This window comes from Sinocyclocheilus grahami, unplaced genomic scaffold (assembly GCF_001515645.1).
Source record: "Sinocyclocheilus grahami isolate Dianchi unplaced genomic scaffold, SAMN03320097.WGS_v1.1 scaffold869.1, whole genome shotgun sequence".
Lineage (NCBI taxonomy): Eukaryota > Metazoa > Chordata > Actinopteri > Cypriniformes > Cyprinidae > Sinocyclocheilus > Sinocyclocheilus grahami.
In genome coordinates, this window is record NW_015506048.1 from 428,493 (window position 1) to 442,988 (window position 14,496).

The following is a 14,496-nucleotide window of genomic DNA, read 5'->3' on the forward strand; positions in this document are numbered from 1 at the left end:
CACTGCAAGTCGAGCACCCGGTTTCTGAACCCAGCAGAGGGGGTGCCCATCGAGGACCTACCCTAGAAAGGGACAGAAACACACAGGTCCCGGGAAACACTGCAAAGAAACTAGCAGAAGGGTTAAACACACAACCACCAGCTCATTAGATACACACATATATATATTTATATATACATATATTTAGACATGGATCGTACTCACCCACCATGGTTCCCGCGTTGGAGCTCTGTCCGAAGAAGCCTCTAGACATCACCATCATTGGAGCATCACCATCGTGTGCAATGAAGCGACAGCCCGACCTGCTGCTGCTGCGTATGCCCTGGCATCCGAGCGAGATGTCAAGGAGGGGAATCTTAGAGGACATCTCACCCATAGAGAGATAGCTGGCCAGCGTCTCTCTATAGGGGCATCTTCTCATAACTGCTTTCGCGCATCGCCTCGATGTTGGCATACTGTAACTCGTATGCTGGAATCGATTGATGCGTGAGGAAAAAACGGCCTCTTCCATTCCTTCTCAATCTTTATATGGAAAACAGGAAGAAAGGAAGGCTCACCTGAGCTGGAGGGTTATGGCCAGAAAAATAACGTTCATCGAGATACTTCGCGACATCACTTTCTTCAAGTAAAGCCTCGCCGTGGCGCGATCCATAATTTCCAAAAACTCATCATACGCAGGGCAGGAGGATTGGAAAGGAGGATTGGAAAGGCTCAGCCTCAGCTTCTTTGCCCTCCTCAGACATTTCCTGCTTTTGCTGGGCTGATCCCAGCAGAGCACTGGCCCCTGAATCAGACAATGTTAATGAAATAACATCATCCTCCAGCGGCTCACTCTCGTGCACAGCCGACGATTGCAAAAGGGAAACCCCCCTTCAAACTCATCAGCCAGATCCACCTGCGATCCCCACGAGCTCATTCCCTTCCGTGCCTCAGCAGCGGTGGGTCCTGAATCGCGGGAAGCAGATGGCTGCTCCTCTTTCCTCGAAGAGAGAGACAAACGAGAGCGGAGCTTTTCCCTTGGAAAAAAACGCTCGCAGTGCACGCCGATTGCCCCCTCGGAGGCATTGCGTGCGTGCTCTTCGCCCAAACAAATAACGGATAGATCGTGTGTCATCAGATGTTAAACAATGTCAACACGGATGCACACACGCTTAGCTAGTGCTCGCCATAATGAGATGAATAGAGATCGCTCCTACCACAAAAATATTTTGCACGCTTCAAACAAAACAGTCAATGAAGACGAAGAAGAGAATGATGTGTGCTCCCGGCGCCTATTTATACTATAGTCACACCGGTAGTGACGTCATGGCTGTCGCCGGCCAACGAGTTGGTGTTTTTTCAATGTATGCTTCAGACACGGGTCACGACGAGGCGTTCCCCATTGTGGCCCATAGAGGACGCAGTTCGAAGTTCCCATGAAAGGGAACGTGAGACTTTTTGCCGAGATCTCGCGAGAGGTCACGGAAACCTTTCCAATGCAAGTTAAATATTAATATAATAATTAGATATTACATATAATTTGGTAAAAAAACTTTTTACTTTTTTATTGGTGCAAAGATGAGTAATGGTGATATTTATTTTGTACAACATTTGCAACTGCTTTTTATCACTTAATTAGAAGCACCACAAATTAAAATTGTCATGTTATAGGGACTACTGAACAGACATTTAGAAGTTGATTTTGAAATGCAAAGTATTTCAAACTAAAATTAAAATAAAGCTATGTAAACACTTGCATTTTTACAACACTACAAGTGTGTCGCATCAGGTAATGAAAAGTTCGACACACACTTGTGTGCCTTGTCCAAATACTTGCGGTCTTTGCACTTGACCACTTGACTACTTATATGACGTATTTCCTGTATTTGGCCCAAGTGTTCAAGTGAGGATGAAGACCACGGCTGTGTTCAGCCCCGACAAAAACGGTGCAAAACGTTTTTTAAACGGAAACGGTGGTGCATTGAACACCCTGTTCTGATGACGCAAGAGTTGCAACGCTCGATGTTACAGTCACTGCCCTTGCCCTTCAGAATAAAAGAGAACATCCCAATTCGAGTGAAGGGATTTGTGGAAACTGTGTTGTTTCTCTTGGCAATGGAATCAAATCCATGTCACATATATTCAAGTATTGTAAGGTATTGTAAAAGAAGAATGTTCCGCAAAAAGTATTGAGAAAAAAAAAAAAAAAAAAGGTTTTGCAAACAAAAACAAAGAATCACAAAATTTAAATAAAATAGAGAAAAAAATTAAGTTATAATTGCAAAAAATCAGTGACTGCTGTAAAAGAAACTTAAGAACTTTGATCCTTTTTGATCTCTTTAACAGATTTTTAGCAGAAATAATTATATGGGATTACCTAGAAGAATGTACATGAACAGCAAGCATTGTATAATATATCTAACAGAGAAATAAGAGAGATAATAGAGGATATGAGCTTAATAAAACACCTGGTTTTTAAATATTAAAGACAAAACATGCACATTTGTTGCAATCATTTTATATTTTATTTGTTATACAGTCTATTTCAAAAGACATAATGTAACATCTATTCATTTACATTTTGCATAGTATGTAGTTTACAAATGTCATAATAAATTGTTCTTTTGAAATACTTTACTGTTTTGCAAATAAACACAGCAAAAAGAGAAAAATCCTCTCACATTCAACTGCTTTTATTATGTCAATATCAAAAGTAGCGGACAGTATCTGGTGTGGCCACCAAGTGCTTTAAGTACAACAGTGCTTCTCATCCTCATGGACTGAACCAGATTTGCTAGTTCTTGTTATGAGATGTTACCCCACTAAACCAGCAAGGCACTTGTAAGCCACAGCAACTCGGTAAAAGGCTTTTTTATTGTCCTAAGTTATTGTAACTGTGTTACTTAAGACTGTTCCACAGGTGGAATAATTGTTTATGGTTCATTGAAAAAAACTGAAAAACATTGTTTTAACCCTTCCTAATAAATATCTGTAAAGGTTATTTGGATTTTACAAAATTATCTTTTTTTTAAATACATACTCACGAAAAAGGGACATTTTTTATTTTATTTTATTTTTTTATTTTATTTTTAATTTTTAATTTTTAAAATGTTTTTAGTTTATTTGTTGCATGGATTTGGTTCCATACTTGGCTTCTTTTAACTCAAACTCCACACATGCCATCCTCAACAAATCCACACACACATCCTCAGGACAGAAACTATTAAAAAGGTATCTCTTCTTTGTTTTTATAGAATAGCTCAGCCATTCTGAAGTGGCCTGATAATGGACATAGATTTGTAAATGTTCTGGCTTTGCTTAGGTTTTGTTTTCACACCTACTGTCTTAACATTTCTGTCTTTGTGTCCATACAGGAAGCTCTTAGATATTTCAATCAAACCACCAAACTGAGGGAACTTCTGGAGTTTGCACAGAATTATTTACAGACAGATGACGAGGTAAACCCTAAGTGTGTTATTTAATAGCACAGTACAGTAGCTAAATAAAATAACCCTAAAATAAGTCAACTATATTTCTTGAATGGTAAATGCAGTGGTGTGTGGTGGCCTGTGTAGTTTAGTACAATCCCACTTTGTTTTAGGTTGATCTTGGATTGACTTTTCCAAGCCAGTCAAACAAAGATATACACATGCACACACACGCACACGCACGGCTTGAATTGTCTTTTAAAGGCAGAGCAGGTCAAAATGAAGTAGTTATAATTTTCACATTGTGCATATCTAATTAGCAGTGTTTTTCCTTATCTCTGTCAGCTTGCAACACATATCTATTTGTTAACGTCACACAGTGCATGTTCTAACTAGAGACGTGGTAGCCCCAGGCACACATACAGCTCTGGAAAAAAAGAGACCACTGCAAAATTATCAGTTTCTCTGATCTTAGTATTTATAGGTATGTGTTTGAGTAAAATTAACATTTTTGTTTTATTCTATAAACTACTGACAACAGTTCTCCCAAATTCCAAATGAGCATATTGTTATTTAGAGCATTTATTTGCATAAAAGGACAACTGGTCAAAATAACAAAAAAGATACAGTGTTTTCAGACCTCAAATAATGCAAAGAAAAAATGTCATATTCAAAACTGTTTTAAACAACACAATACTGTAATGTTTTAACTTATGGGAAGAGTTCAGAAATCAATATTTGGTGGAATAACCCTGATTTTCATACGTCTTGGCCTGCTCTTTACCAATCTTTCACATTGCTGTTGGGTGACTTTATGCCCCTCTTGGTGCAAAAATTCAAGCAGCTCGGCTTTGTTTGATGGCTTGTGATCGTCCATCTTCCATATCACATTCAAGAGGTTTTAAATGGAGTTCATGTCTGAAGATTGTGCTGGCCATGATGACAGGGTCTTGACCTGGTGGTTCTCCATCTACACCTTGGTTGACCTGGCTGTGTGACATGGAGCATTGTCCTGCTGGAAAAACAATCCTCAGAGATGGGGAACATTGTCAGAGTAGAAGGAAGCACGTTTTCTTCCAGGCTTGATTCGTGTGCCCTCCACAAAGACGAATATACCTGATTCCAGCCTTGCTGAAGCTCCCCCAGATCATCAGCAGTCCTCCACCAAATTTCATAGTGGGTGCGAGACACTGTGGCTTGTAGGCATCTCCAGGTCTTCATCTAAGACGACCAGGTGTTGGGCAAAGCTGAAAAACTGGACACATCAGAGAAGATTACCTTACTCCAATCCTCTATTGTCCAGTCTTTATGGTGTTTTGCAAACCTTTGTTGTCCCCATTGTTTGCAGCTTGACCTTTGAACCGCTGTCTTTGAAACTTCAAACCTGACGCTCACTGTATCCCTCTGCCAGTAAAGCCAGAATGGAACCCTTCTTTTCCTCACTCAAAACTTTTCTTTTCATCTCTTTTGGCATGGTCAATAGTTATTATTTGATTCCAATTACTTTCTACTAGTACTGTTTTTGCCATCCAGCTGGTCCTATTGCAAGAGCATAGTGATGAACACAGCGGTGGTTTTTATACTTTATACTATCATTAAATAAGACTTGGTTGAGAGGATCACCTAATTGGTATTTCATTAAGCAGAATAAGGTGTGCCTGTGTTGGAATTCAACAGACACTGGAATGTAATGGCTGCTATACATGTAGAAATGCTAGACAAGTCAAGTTAGCATGATACTAAAAATCATGGGCTGCACATCCAGCATCCATGGGCTTACACCAGCAGTAGCTTGGGGTAAGAACGATGGAAAAACTGGCTAGAGAAGGCTTTACCTCAAACCAGTTAACTTGTCATGAGTTTGAAAGTGGAAGAAGTTGGGTTTACACTTCCTGTGGTGGATCCTGTACCTTTCCAAGGTTTGAAGCTGGTCTGAGAAGCTGGACACCTTTGTCAGCAACAGCAAAATAGTCAGGGAAACAGAAGCCTCTGTCATTCATGGAATGTCTCCCTCCTCCAAAACATCAGATATCAATCACCAGATGATTTGGTGATTGTTTTGTCACTGGAAAGGAATATTTGACTGATGCCAACCAGGAAACCTTTGCCAGTTTTAACAATCTCCAGGTTGAGCTGGTTTTGTCCCGGGTGTGATTGGGTATGAACAGGTAAGCTTTAGGCAAATTAACTTGGTGTAGTGCTGCTTGCACACAGTGCCTTTGCCCTCTCTGAGGAAATACTGTGTGCTTTTCTATCCATGAGAGTCCCCCATTTCTGGTGAACACTGGATGCCATACTACTCTTTCCAGCGCTCGTCGATAGCTGAATTTGACAGAGGAATCTCGTACCAGGCCAATTATTAATGGTATGCCCCTTTTCAGGTGAGCCCGTCTAGTTGAGTTAAGTGCTTCATATGTGGTGATTTCCTTTTGGTAATCCCATATGATGTGTTTCCACTGTAAAGGCTCCCTGTTGGTAACCTTGCATCTACCGCTGGGCTGAACGCTGCTCGCCTGCCAGTCATCGTGGGGGCGAGTCTCTTGCTTTCTAGGTAGAGCCCACCACAAGGACTTCTCACATACTGCTAATTACAGCCCACATTAAATGGAATGGAATTGAAGGAAAAATTTGGCTTTTTCAATGCAAACATATCAAAACATTAGCTAGCTACATACAAAAACAATCATGGAGCCACAATGCTAGCTCAAATTATGCTATATCATTCTCAACCAGTGAACATAAAGAAAATACAGATCATTCTAAGGCAAGAAATGTTGTTTAAAAGAGATAAAAGGTGTGTTACATATATCCTACAGTTGACTAGACGTGGGGGGGGGGGGGGGGGGGGGGGTAAATGCTACAGTGTAAAATATGATAATTTGGATGGTTCATCTTGCCAGCAGCATGACTTACCTCCTCATGCACTGTGGACTTCAGATGTGATGACTCAGTTTGTGCTAACAGCTTTCTCCATTTGTGCAAATGTCATGGTTGCACCAGAGATGCAAATAAATGAAGCCATCATGGAGATATAAAACACTCTCACTTCTGTCTCAGCTAATTTTATTGTAAGTTTAGCATGAGCTCATCTATTTATTTCACTTTTTCTTTAAACACTTTCATTTCTAAAAGCAGGTTAGTTCCAGGCTTGAGAGAGCGACCAACCACTGAACAACATGGTTCTAAATTTATTTTTCACTTTTTTAATTGCACGATGAAATAAATTACCTCAATATCACTGTGTGACACCCTCCCACCAATGCTTTGAATGGGTGAGACAACTAACTGGAAATGTCCACGGATCAAAGACGTTACTTCCTTCTGGCTAATAGCTGTTAAAATTGTCAATAGGCAGACATGTTTTTGAGTGTGTCCTATTGTCCTATTCATTAGACTGATGATATTAACATGTGGTTATGAACTGTGTGTTTGTTAACAGGATACTGTAAGTTCAGAGGAAGCAGCATCAGCTCTGTCAAATCCTCCTGATGAAGAGTTTGAGGGAATCGGGGATTACGAGGAGTCTTTCCTGGCTGAATGGTGGCAGGAACCCAAAACTAAAGGAGATACAGGAGAGCCTGCTGAATAAGCACAAACTAAATCATATACTATTATTTATACTGGTACCCTGAGGGAGTCTTCATCTGTTGTCTTCCTCATCCCCTGTTGAAGATTAATTGTACTGTATCCAGTCTAACTTTACTTTTAACTAAAACATTTGGAACATTTGTATAATTTTGATGCAAGAAGTTTTATAATAACAGTCTCTCATCCAGATTTTTTTTAGTTTAGATGAGCTCATTGAAACTGGAGACACATCACCAATCTAAACTCAGCTTAACAAAATCAGGTCTGTGTTGGGAATAGTATTTTTACATTAAACCTGTTTTTTATGTCTTTTGTTCCCTCCCATGTATTTCATGATGTGTTATCTATTAAAAAATATTTTTGTTGACATGAAATGTATCTGCATCTTTTCACATGCAATCTCTGTAATTCTGTTTTCATTTCAGGCTTTATAATAGAGTTGCTGACACTGCCTATTGTTTTTAGGTTTAACCTTTACTGATAAGGAAGATTATATATCATAAGAATGTGTAAATACACCTGATCAGATATGAGACAAAATTCCAATTCTGCTGTAGCATCTTAAAAAAAAAAACAGTGCCATTATTCAGCTCAATTATTTAGTGTTGCTTTAGATCGGTTTAATAGCCGTGTAAAGTTCATAAAGTTATGAAACAAGCTCAATTCAGCTAAGCAGCACAAAAAAGAAGACATAGTTTAAGTAGTGTTTACAAAGTGCTTTACGAAAGTGAAGCAATGAATCCATGGGTCTCGAGACAAAAAATAAAAAGTTATTTCAGTTATTCTTTGTTGTGGTCTTCCTTTGTACATTTAAAATTAGGTATTTTTGTTGTTATCTGTGAATACAGCACTTCCTGTAACAACTGAAATAAACATATAGAAATGTATTGGTGGCCTAATCAACATTTTGTCACCTACCCTGGTGTGGTTACTCTCAGTCACCCTTAAATTTGTTACTTGTATCTTTGATCTTGTATCTTAAATTTGTATCTTTCTGTTTCTGTCTGTCTTTTGCTTGCTGTATTTCTTATTTAATGTCTGTCTGCTAAGTCAAAATCCTTCAAAGAGCAGATGTACTTGGCAAAAGCCTAACCTGAGATGTAATTTCAACAATTCTGTGCCTTCTGAGTTTTAAAAATAAAATTTGAGGGGAAAAAAAGTTTTTAGGTGTATCCTATGATTAACAACAGGAACCTGCAAGCATCAGTCTTATAGGTCTAGCTACATTTCCTAAATCGTATTGTTTTTATGTAACCAGTGACACGCGAAGCCAAACTAAATGTATGGCCGGCGACATTTAATCTGATACAGAAAACAAATAAGCAGCCTCTCAGATGAAATTCCCCTTTTGTTCTTCTCCCATGAGGGTTCAATACAGAAAGGGAAGAGGAGGAGACAGAACAGGAAGTTAAGTCAGCTTATGATATCACAACACTTAAAGGAGAACCACTCATTTCCATCAGGTAACCACTTAGGATGTGACAATGAACAATTTTGGGCAAATTCTACTCAACAGTACATCTATATATATATATATTTAACAGTGTAATTTCAATACCTGTTACACAGTTAAAATATGTAACGTAATGTCTCCTAAGATGACAAACATGCATAGTGTAAATATAAAAAGTAATATTTTCATTAATACACTGTCACACTTCACCAAGCTCTTCCTCTCCACAGACTGTTTCAGTTACTATTCCTGGATTTACCTGATTTCTCCGGTCACCATTCATCTCCTGTGTTTCAAGTTATTCTCATTTACTTTTCATCAAGTCAAGTCACCTTTATTTGTATGGTGCTTTATACAATAAAGTTCCCTTTCAAGGAATATGTATAAACTGCAATCTTGATGACTGCAATTATCAGCCTATCTTCAGGAAGTCACTGTGTGTGTTTGTTTGTGTGTGCGTGTGTGAATCCAATTAATAAAATGTGTTTCAGAAAGTGCATATCACCATGATTCTGTTACATTACAGGTGATGGCAAATATGCGTTGTGTGTTATTTGTTTGCTGTGAGGAAGCTCCACTCCTGTCTGGCTCTTTTCTACAGGAACATTTCTAAATCTTACTACTGCAGGGAATTAGGGCCCAGTGAATGGGTAAATGGCAGATCAGGGAATGAACTGAGTCATTAATATCACACTCTCTTATCTGTTGCCTCTCTTGGTTAGATCAAGGTGATGTAATTCTTCCCGCTGGGGCAGGACACCAGTTAGGATGCTGACAGAGCAGCTCAGTGGACTCAATCTGTCTCATCTGTTGCCCTCACCAGTATATTAAATTTGGAGATATGCTTCCCTATAACCCATAGGAATAGTGATGTCTGAATCTATATTAACGTGTTTCTGAAAAGGAATGGGCATGTTGATAGAGAGTTAATGTGGGTGCTGTCAATATTTGCAGCCCGCTTCCTCATATTTCCTCATATTTTTGTAGCCTCCAGTACTTTAGGCAAGGTTGCAAAAGGTTAAAGACAAAATAGAAATATGGATGTCCAGTTTATGTAATCCTCTTCAGCATTTTTGTTTGAGGTGGCTGTACGATGTCATTATGTCTCCTTGATACAAATATATAAGCAACCATCAGCCGAAAAGGGCTCCTTAGAAGAGATAGGTAGTCTATCTCAGTTCCCCCACCAGTCTCTAGGCTAGAGGTAGTAGCGTGACAGGCAATGGAAAAATGAGAAAGTGGCTGGAATTGCCATTTTCCCTGTTGCACCCTCCAGGTTCTTTAGCGAGGAGCCTCCCCAAAAATACTGATTCATTCAGGAACGACAAGTGACTGTTTTTATGAATGGTTCAGTGAATCCTTATTTTTTAAAATGTCTTTTAATATTAATTATTGTTTTTTGAACTGCATTTGCAAATGTGCTGATATTAGGAAGAACAGCTCTTGCTCATGTCATGTTATCAATAAAAAACAAGAACTATATAGGAGTATATTTTGCCCCTCATACCTTGAGGGCAGTATATTAAAACTCATAATTCATTTATAATGTTAAAATCACATTATAAGGATTGACGTGATTTATGAGAATATCTATGAATCGAATTGCATTAATAATCGCAAAGATGATTCTATAAACGAATCATTGCACCTGTGCCAGAAGTGGTCCCTGAGCAAAGGATGAACTGAGAGAATACATTCTTAAATGAAGACGTTTGAGCTGCTAATTTTCAAAATATTCTTAGTCCTTCTCCCTTCTCCTGACAAATCTGTACTTACAATGTTTTACAAATCTTTTATGGAATTTGTTTCAGCATTTCCCTTACACAAATACAGATGCACATTCCTGTTACTCAATGTTCAATCCTGTAACCCTATTTTATTCCTGTTAATATTTTTCCCCCCTTAAAAATACATTTAAAACACAATTGTTTTTCAATTATGTTTGGTCTATCATTTATCCAGTTGTTTAATAAATTACATTATAAAAAATGACAAACCTTAATTTTTTATTTATTTTTTTCTAGAAAAATATGTGTGCATATATAGTGACAAATATTTTTTTTATCACAAATATCAATTGAACTTGTAACCAATCATTTTTTGACAGTAATCACTTATTGAAGGGAAAACAAAGGAATTAATTGGTGTTTTTAAACATGCTTTTTAAAAGACGCGTGAGTTTTGGTAACAGGACTGAGAAAAATGCATCCATCTTCTGCTAGAAACTTATGTTAATCTTAAAAAATATGTGTGTTACATCTAAAAAAGTTTCATTTGGAGGAGTTACATACGTGTGTGTGTGTGTGTGTGTGTGTGTGTGTGTGTGTGTGTGTGTGTGTGGTTCAGGTATACCCAAAATGTCCCCACAAATATGGCAATATCCAAAATCCTTGTCCTTGTCCTTGTGGGGACATTTTTGGTCCCCAGGAGGAAAATAGCTAATAAATCAAGCAGAATGAAGTGTGCCATGGACGGGCCTGTATTAAGGCTTACCGGACACTACTGTGATTTCAACCGAGAGGCCTTTACACCTTTATCATTAAGTCACCACCACATAATTATTGCTTGTAGTTATTAACAGCGAAGGACGTGGGAAAAAATAATAAAAGTCAAGTCACCTTTATTATATATTTTTATATTATTTATTTTATAAAGAAATGCTGTCTCAGATTTATCCAGAATAATGTGGAAGTAGCCTAATAATTACATGAATAAATCAATATACCAGAGGTATACTTTTTATATGACAAAAAGGACTGAAAGTTCTCTAGTAATTTAATTTGCCATATATTTTATAGTGACGCGTAGAGAGCAGGGAGCTTACCTTTTTTTCTTTTTTTTTTCTCAGTGGTTCAGGTAGTTTTTATTAATGTTTTAAATGATGTTTTTGAATTTGGAGTTATATTAATGCACTTTGCTTAATAATAGCATTATAGTTAATTTTAAATACACACATGTACTGTATATGGTACCTGGTGTACATAGCTTACTTGTGAGATGTAGGCCTCTATGTGTACATTTTATTTTTATTTAATTTTTTATGTTACGCTGCAGTTCAGTAGCCTAGTAGCGGGATAGCAGCATCTCTCTATAAGTAACCAAAGTTTGACGTACAGTACAACAACCTGAGTTACCGACGATAAAGCGTATACTTCCTGATCTCTGCTGTTTTGAAAGATTTGGAAAACACAAACAAAACAGGCCTACACATAACCACTGATCAAACTACATTAAACAGAAATTAAGTTGCTTTTGATGAAGAGTTCTGATTATTTAATTTTTTTTAAATAATAAGAGTTTTACTTTACATCGCAAAGTAAATCAAAGGTATTTTAGAATATTCTGTTCGGTTTCCTACAACACAGAGATACTAGTTCAAAATTAAATGATTAGGATTTTGAGGTTACAAAAAACGTTAATTCAATCTTTTTTTATTTATTTATTTATTTTATTATTTCATTTTTTTTATTAAGAGCATTATATAGACAAAGATAAAAGCAGTCACAATGTAGAACAAAAGAAATAATAAGAAAAAAAAAGGAAAAGAAAAAAACTACAGGGTACAAAACAGGGATATATAACTAATCACAAAAGATCACATCAAAGGAAAAGATTAAAAGACTTACAAATTTCGGTAACACTTTACTTGAAGGGGTGTGCATAAGACTGACATGACACCTTCATAATCATAACATGACACATGTCATGAGTATGAAGGAGGTTTTATGCATGTTTATGACAACTGTCATTAAGTGTCATTCGCTCAGTTATGTCATTGTCAACTGGCAGACGATCTGAACGAGTTCTACTGCAGGTTTGAAAAAACACCCCACACCCGCCCTGAACACCTCTCCACACAACCATTCACACCTCCAACAACCCCCCTCTCCCCAATTCAGATCAGCGAAGACGAGGTGCGCCAGGTCTTCCGGAAGCAGAAAAGGAAAAAAGCACCAGGCCCAGATTGTGTTACACCAGCCTGTCTGAAATCCTGTGCTGACCAGCTGGCCCCCATCTTCACACTGATCTTCAACAGATCACTGGAGCTGTGCGAAGTCCCTTCATGCTTCAAACGCTCCACCATCATCCCCGTCCTGCAATTCAGCAAGCAAAACATAAAACAGTGTTTTTTTACCTGAAAATGTACATTTATGTATATAAAATCTGGTTAATAAAATAAGAAGATTAAGTAAATATATTTTGTTTTTCAGTAAATGTTCTTTTTTCCAATTAACAATTCCAAACAAAACATTTTCCCAAAGTAAAGAAAAATCCTTATCAATGTTCTCACTAACAAATAGGAAAAAGTCTTTCCACAATATTTTAGAGTAATGGCAAAGCCAAAATAAATGCACAAACTCTGGGTGCTGTTTGCAAAAAGAACAATTTGTATCAATATCTTTTTTGAATTTCTTTAAGAAGGTATTAACAGGATATACACGATGGACAATACGAAAGGAAACTTCTCTTATCTTATTAGTAATTAAGTAACTATTTGGAATCAGCCATATTTTCCTCCAGGCAATATAAAAAACAAAGGCATTCCAATAAACGGTCACATTTGGAATTGAAACATTTTCCTTGAGAAATAATAAACGTACTGATCTTTTAGAAGAAGTGGATGAAAAGCAATATTTCCGCACCATTGTAACAGCAGGGTCTAAAGAAGGTAAAATAGAAGGCTAGGAGATACGTTGAAATAGTCTAATAACTCCAGATGGTATGGCATCGAATACAATAGCAAATTATTTAGGGGTAATAGGAATGTTGAAACGATTAAGAAATTCCTAGTTTAATAAAAGGCCATTTGCATTAAATAATTGACTTACAAGCTAAATATCTGCCTCAAACCAGCGCTGGAAGAAAAGAGATCTGTTACGTTCATTCAATCTCGCAGGCGTGAACACACCTCTGTGACGTCATGGCCGTGATTCGGTAAGAGCGCGTGTGCAGTGACTGAGATGAGCTCGTGAAACTGTCCGGCTGTGTGAGGTAAGACTCAACTAGTCTGTGCACAAAAATATGTTTCGGTGTCTATATTATGAGTCGTGGAGCATCGGTTTATGTGTTTTCGCTTCGGATTTTGTCATAGATGTATTGATACTGACAAACACAAGCAGTATTTTGTGAAAGTTACATAATCAATTGGTGATTTGTTGTAATTAATGATCACTGAAGCCCAATGAACCGTCCATATTTTAGCTTTGGTATATTTGAAAGCTCTGCGTGTCACTCCGGTTAAATGAGTGCAACTGACTCGTTACATTTTATAACAAGCAATTAGTCGAAACGGTTTAAATCAGAAGACTATAGTCATGTGATGAATCTAATTATAATAGGCTGTCTTCAAGTCTCTCTACTTGGTGTCAAATGATTTATTTGTTTTATGTAGCGTATTTTAGAGACATCTGCGCGTATTATGGGTTTTTAATGAGAGCATGCCAATAGACGGTAAACTCATCTGCACGCGTGCGTGTGAGAGAGATGTGTGTGTGAAACTCTTAAACCTGAACTCATCTGAGCGGTCTGCTCACATTCCACACACACTCATCAGACCAGTCATGCCAAGCACTTTTTATTTATTTATTTATTTTTAAATATTCAGTGAATGAATGGTGCATTCAGAATCTATCTCAGTGGTATTTTCATGATAACATGCTGTTTCTTTACTATTTCAGTTTCATTGTGAAGAAGTGCGACAGAAGCTTTATAATCAGTTACTGGTGAACTCAGCAGCTAGTCCATAGCTTTACAAACAGTATCAAATAGTTTAAGAGAAACAACTTTTTCTTTTCTTTCTTTCTTAAACCTGTTTGTTCACATTGCTCAAATTCAGTGTCAAGGAGTCACCGAGGTTAGACAGGCCTACACTAAGTTTAGTTTACACAGTTGATTTTGTCTTTTTAAACCGATTCGATGTTGACCTTATTTTGAGCTTTGTTTCTACCTTACAGCATTGTAGCATAAATGTCTCACCTTTTTCTTACTGTCCTTTGCATGTTTTGTTAGATTAGCTGAACTGTTATGAATCAGCCCCCCCCCCCCCCC

At 37.6% G+C, this 14,496-nt stretch overlaps 2 protein-coding genes across 4 annotated transcripts in view; both read left to right on the top strand.

Annotated features, from left to right (window-relative positions):
- Window positions 1-7,362, top strand: part of p3h4 (prolyl 3-hydroxylase family member 4 (inactive)) — an 18,699-nt gene extending 11,337 nt beyond the window's left edge. Inside the window, exons 6-7 of the mRNA XM_016248203.1 lie at window positions 3,354-3,437; window positions 6,847-7,362. Of these exons, the coding sequence (XP_016103689.1) occupies window positions 3,354-3,437; window positions 6,847-6,996 (234 nt within the window). The 3' untranslated portion in view covers window positions 6,997-7,362. The remainder of the gene's footprint in view (window positions 1-3,353; window positions 3,438-6,846) is intronic.
- A 6,004-nt stretch (window positions 7,363-13,366) lies between these two features.
- Window positions 13,367-14,496, top strand: part of LOC107563345 (oxysterol-binding protein-related protein 7-like) — a 61,074-nt gene continuing 59,944 nt past the window's right edge. For 2 of the 3 annotated variants that reach the window (XM_016248198.1, XM_016248200.1), the window contains exon 1: window positions 13,391-13,440. The gene's annotated coding sequence lies outside the window, so the exon portion shown is untranslated. Of the gene's footprint in view, window positions 13,441-14,496 lie in introns of all 3 variants that reach the window. The other variant, XM_016248199.1, reaches the window with a different exon arrangement.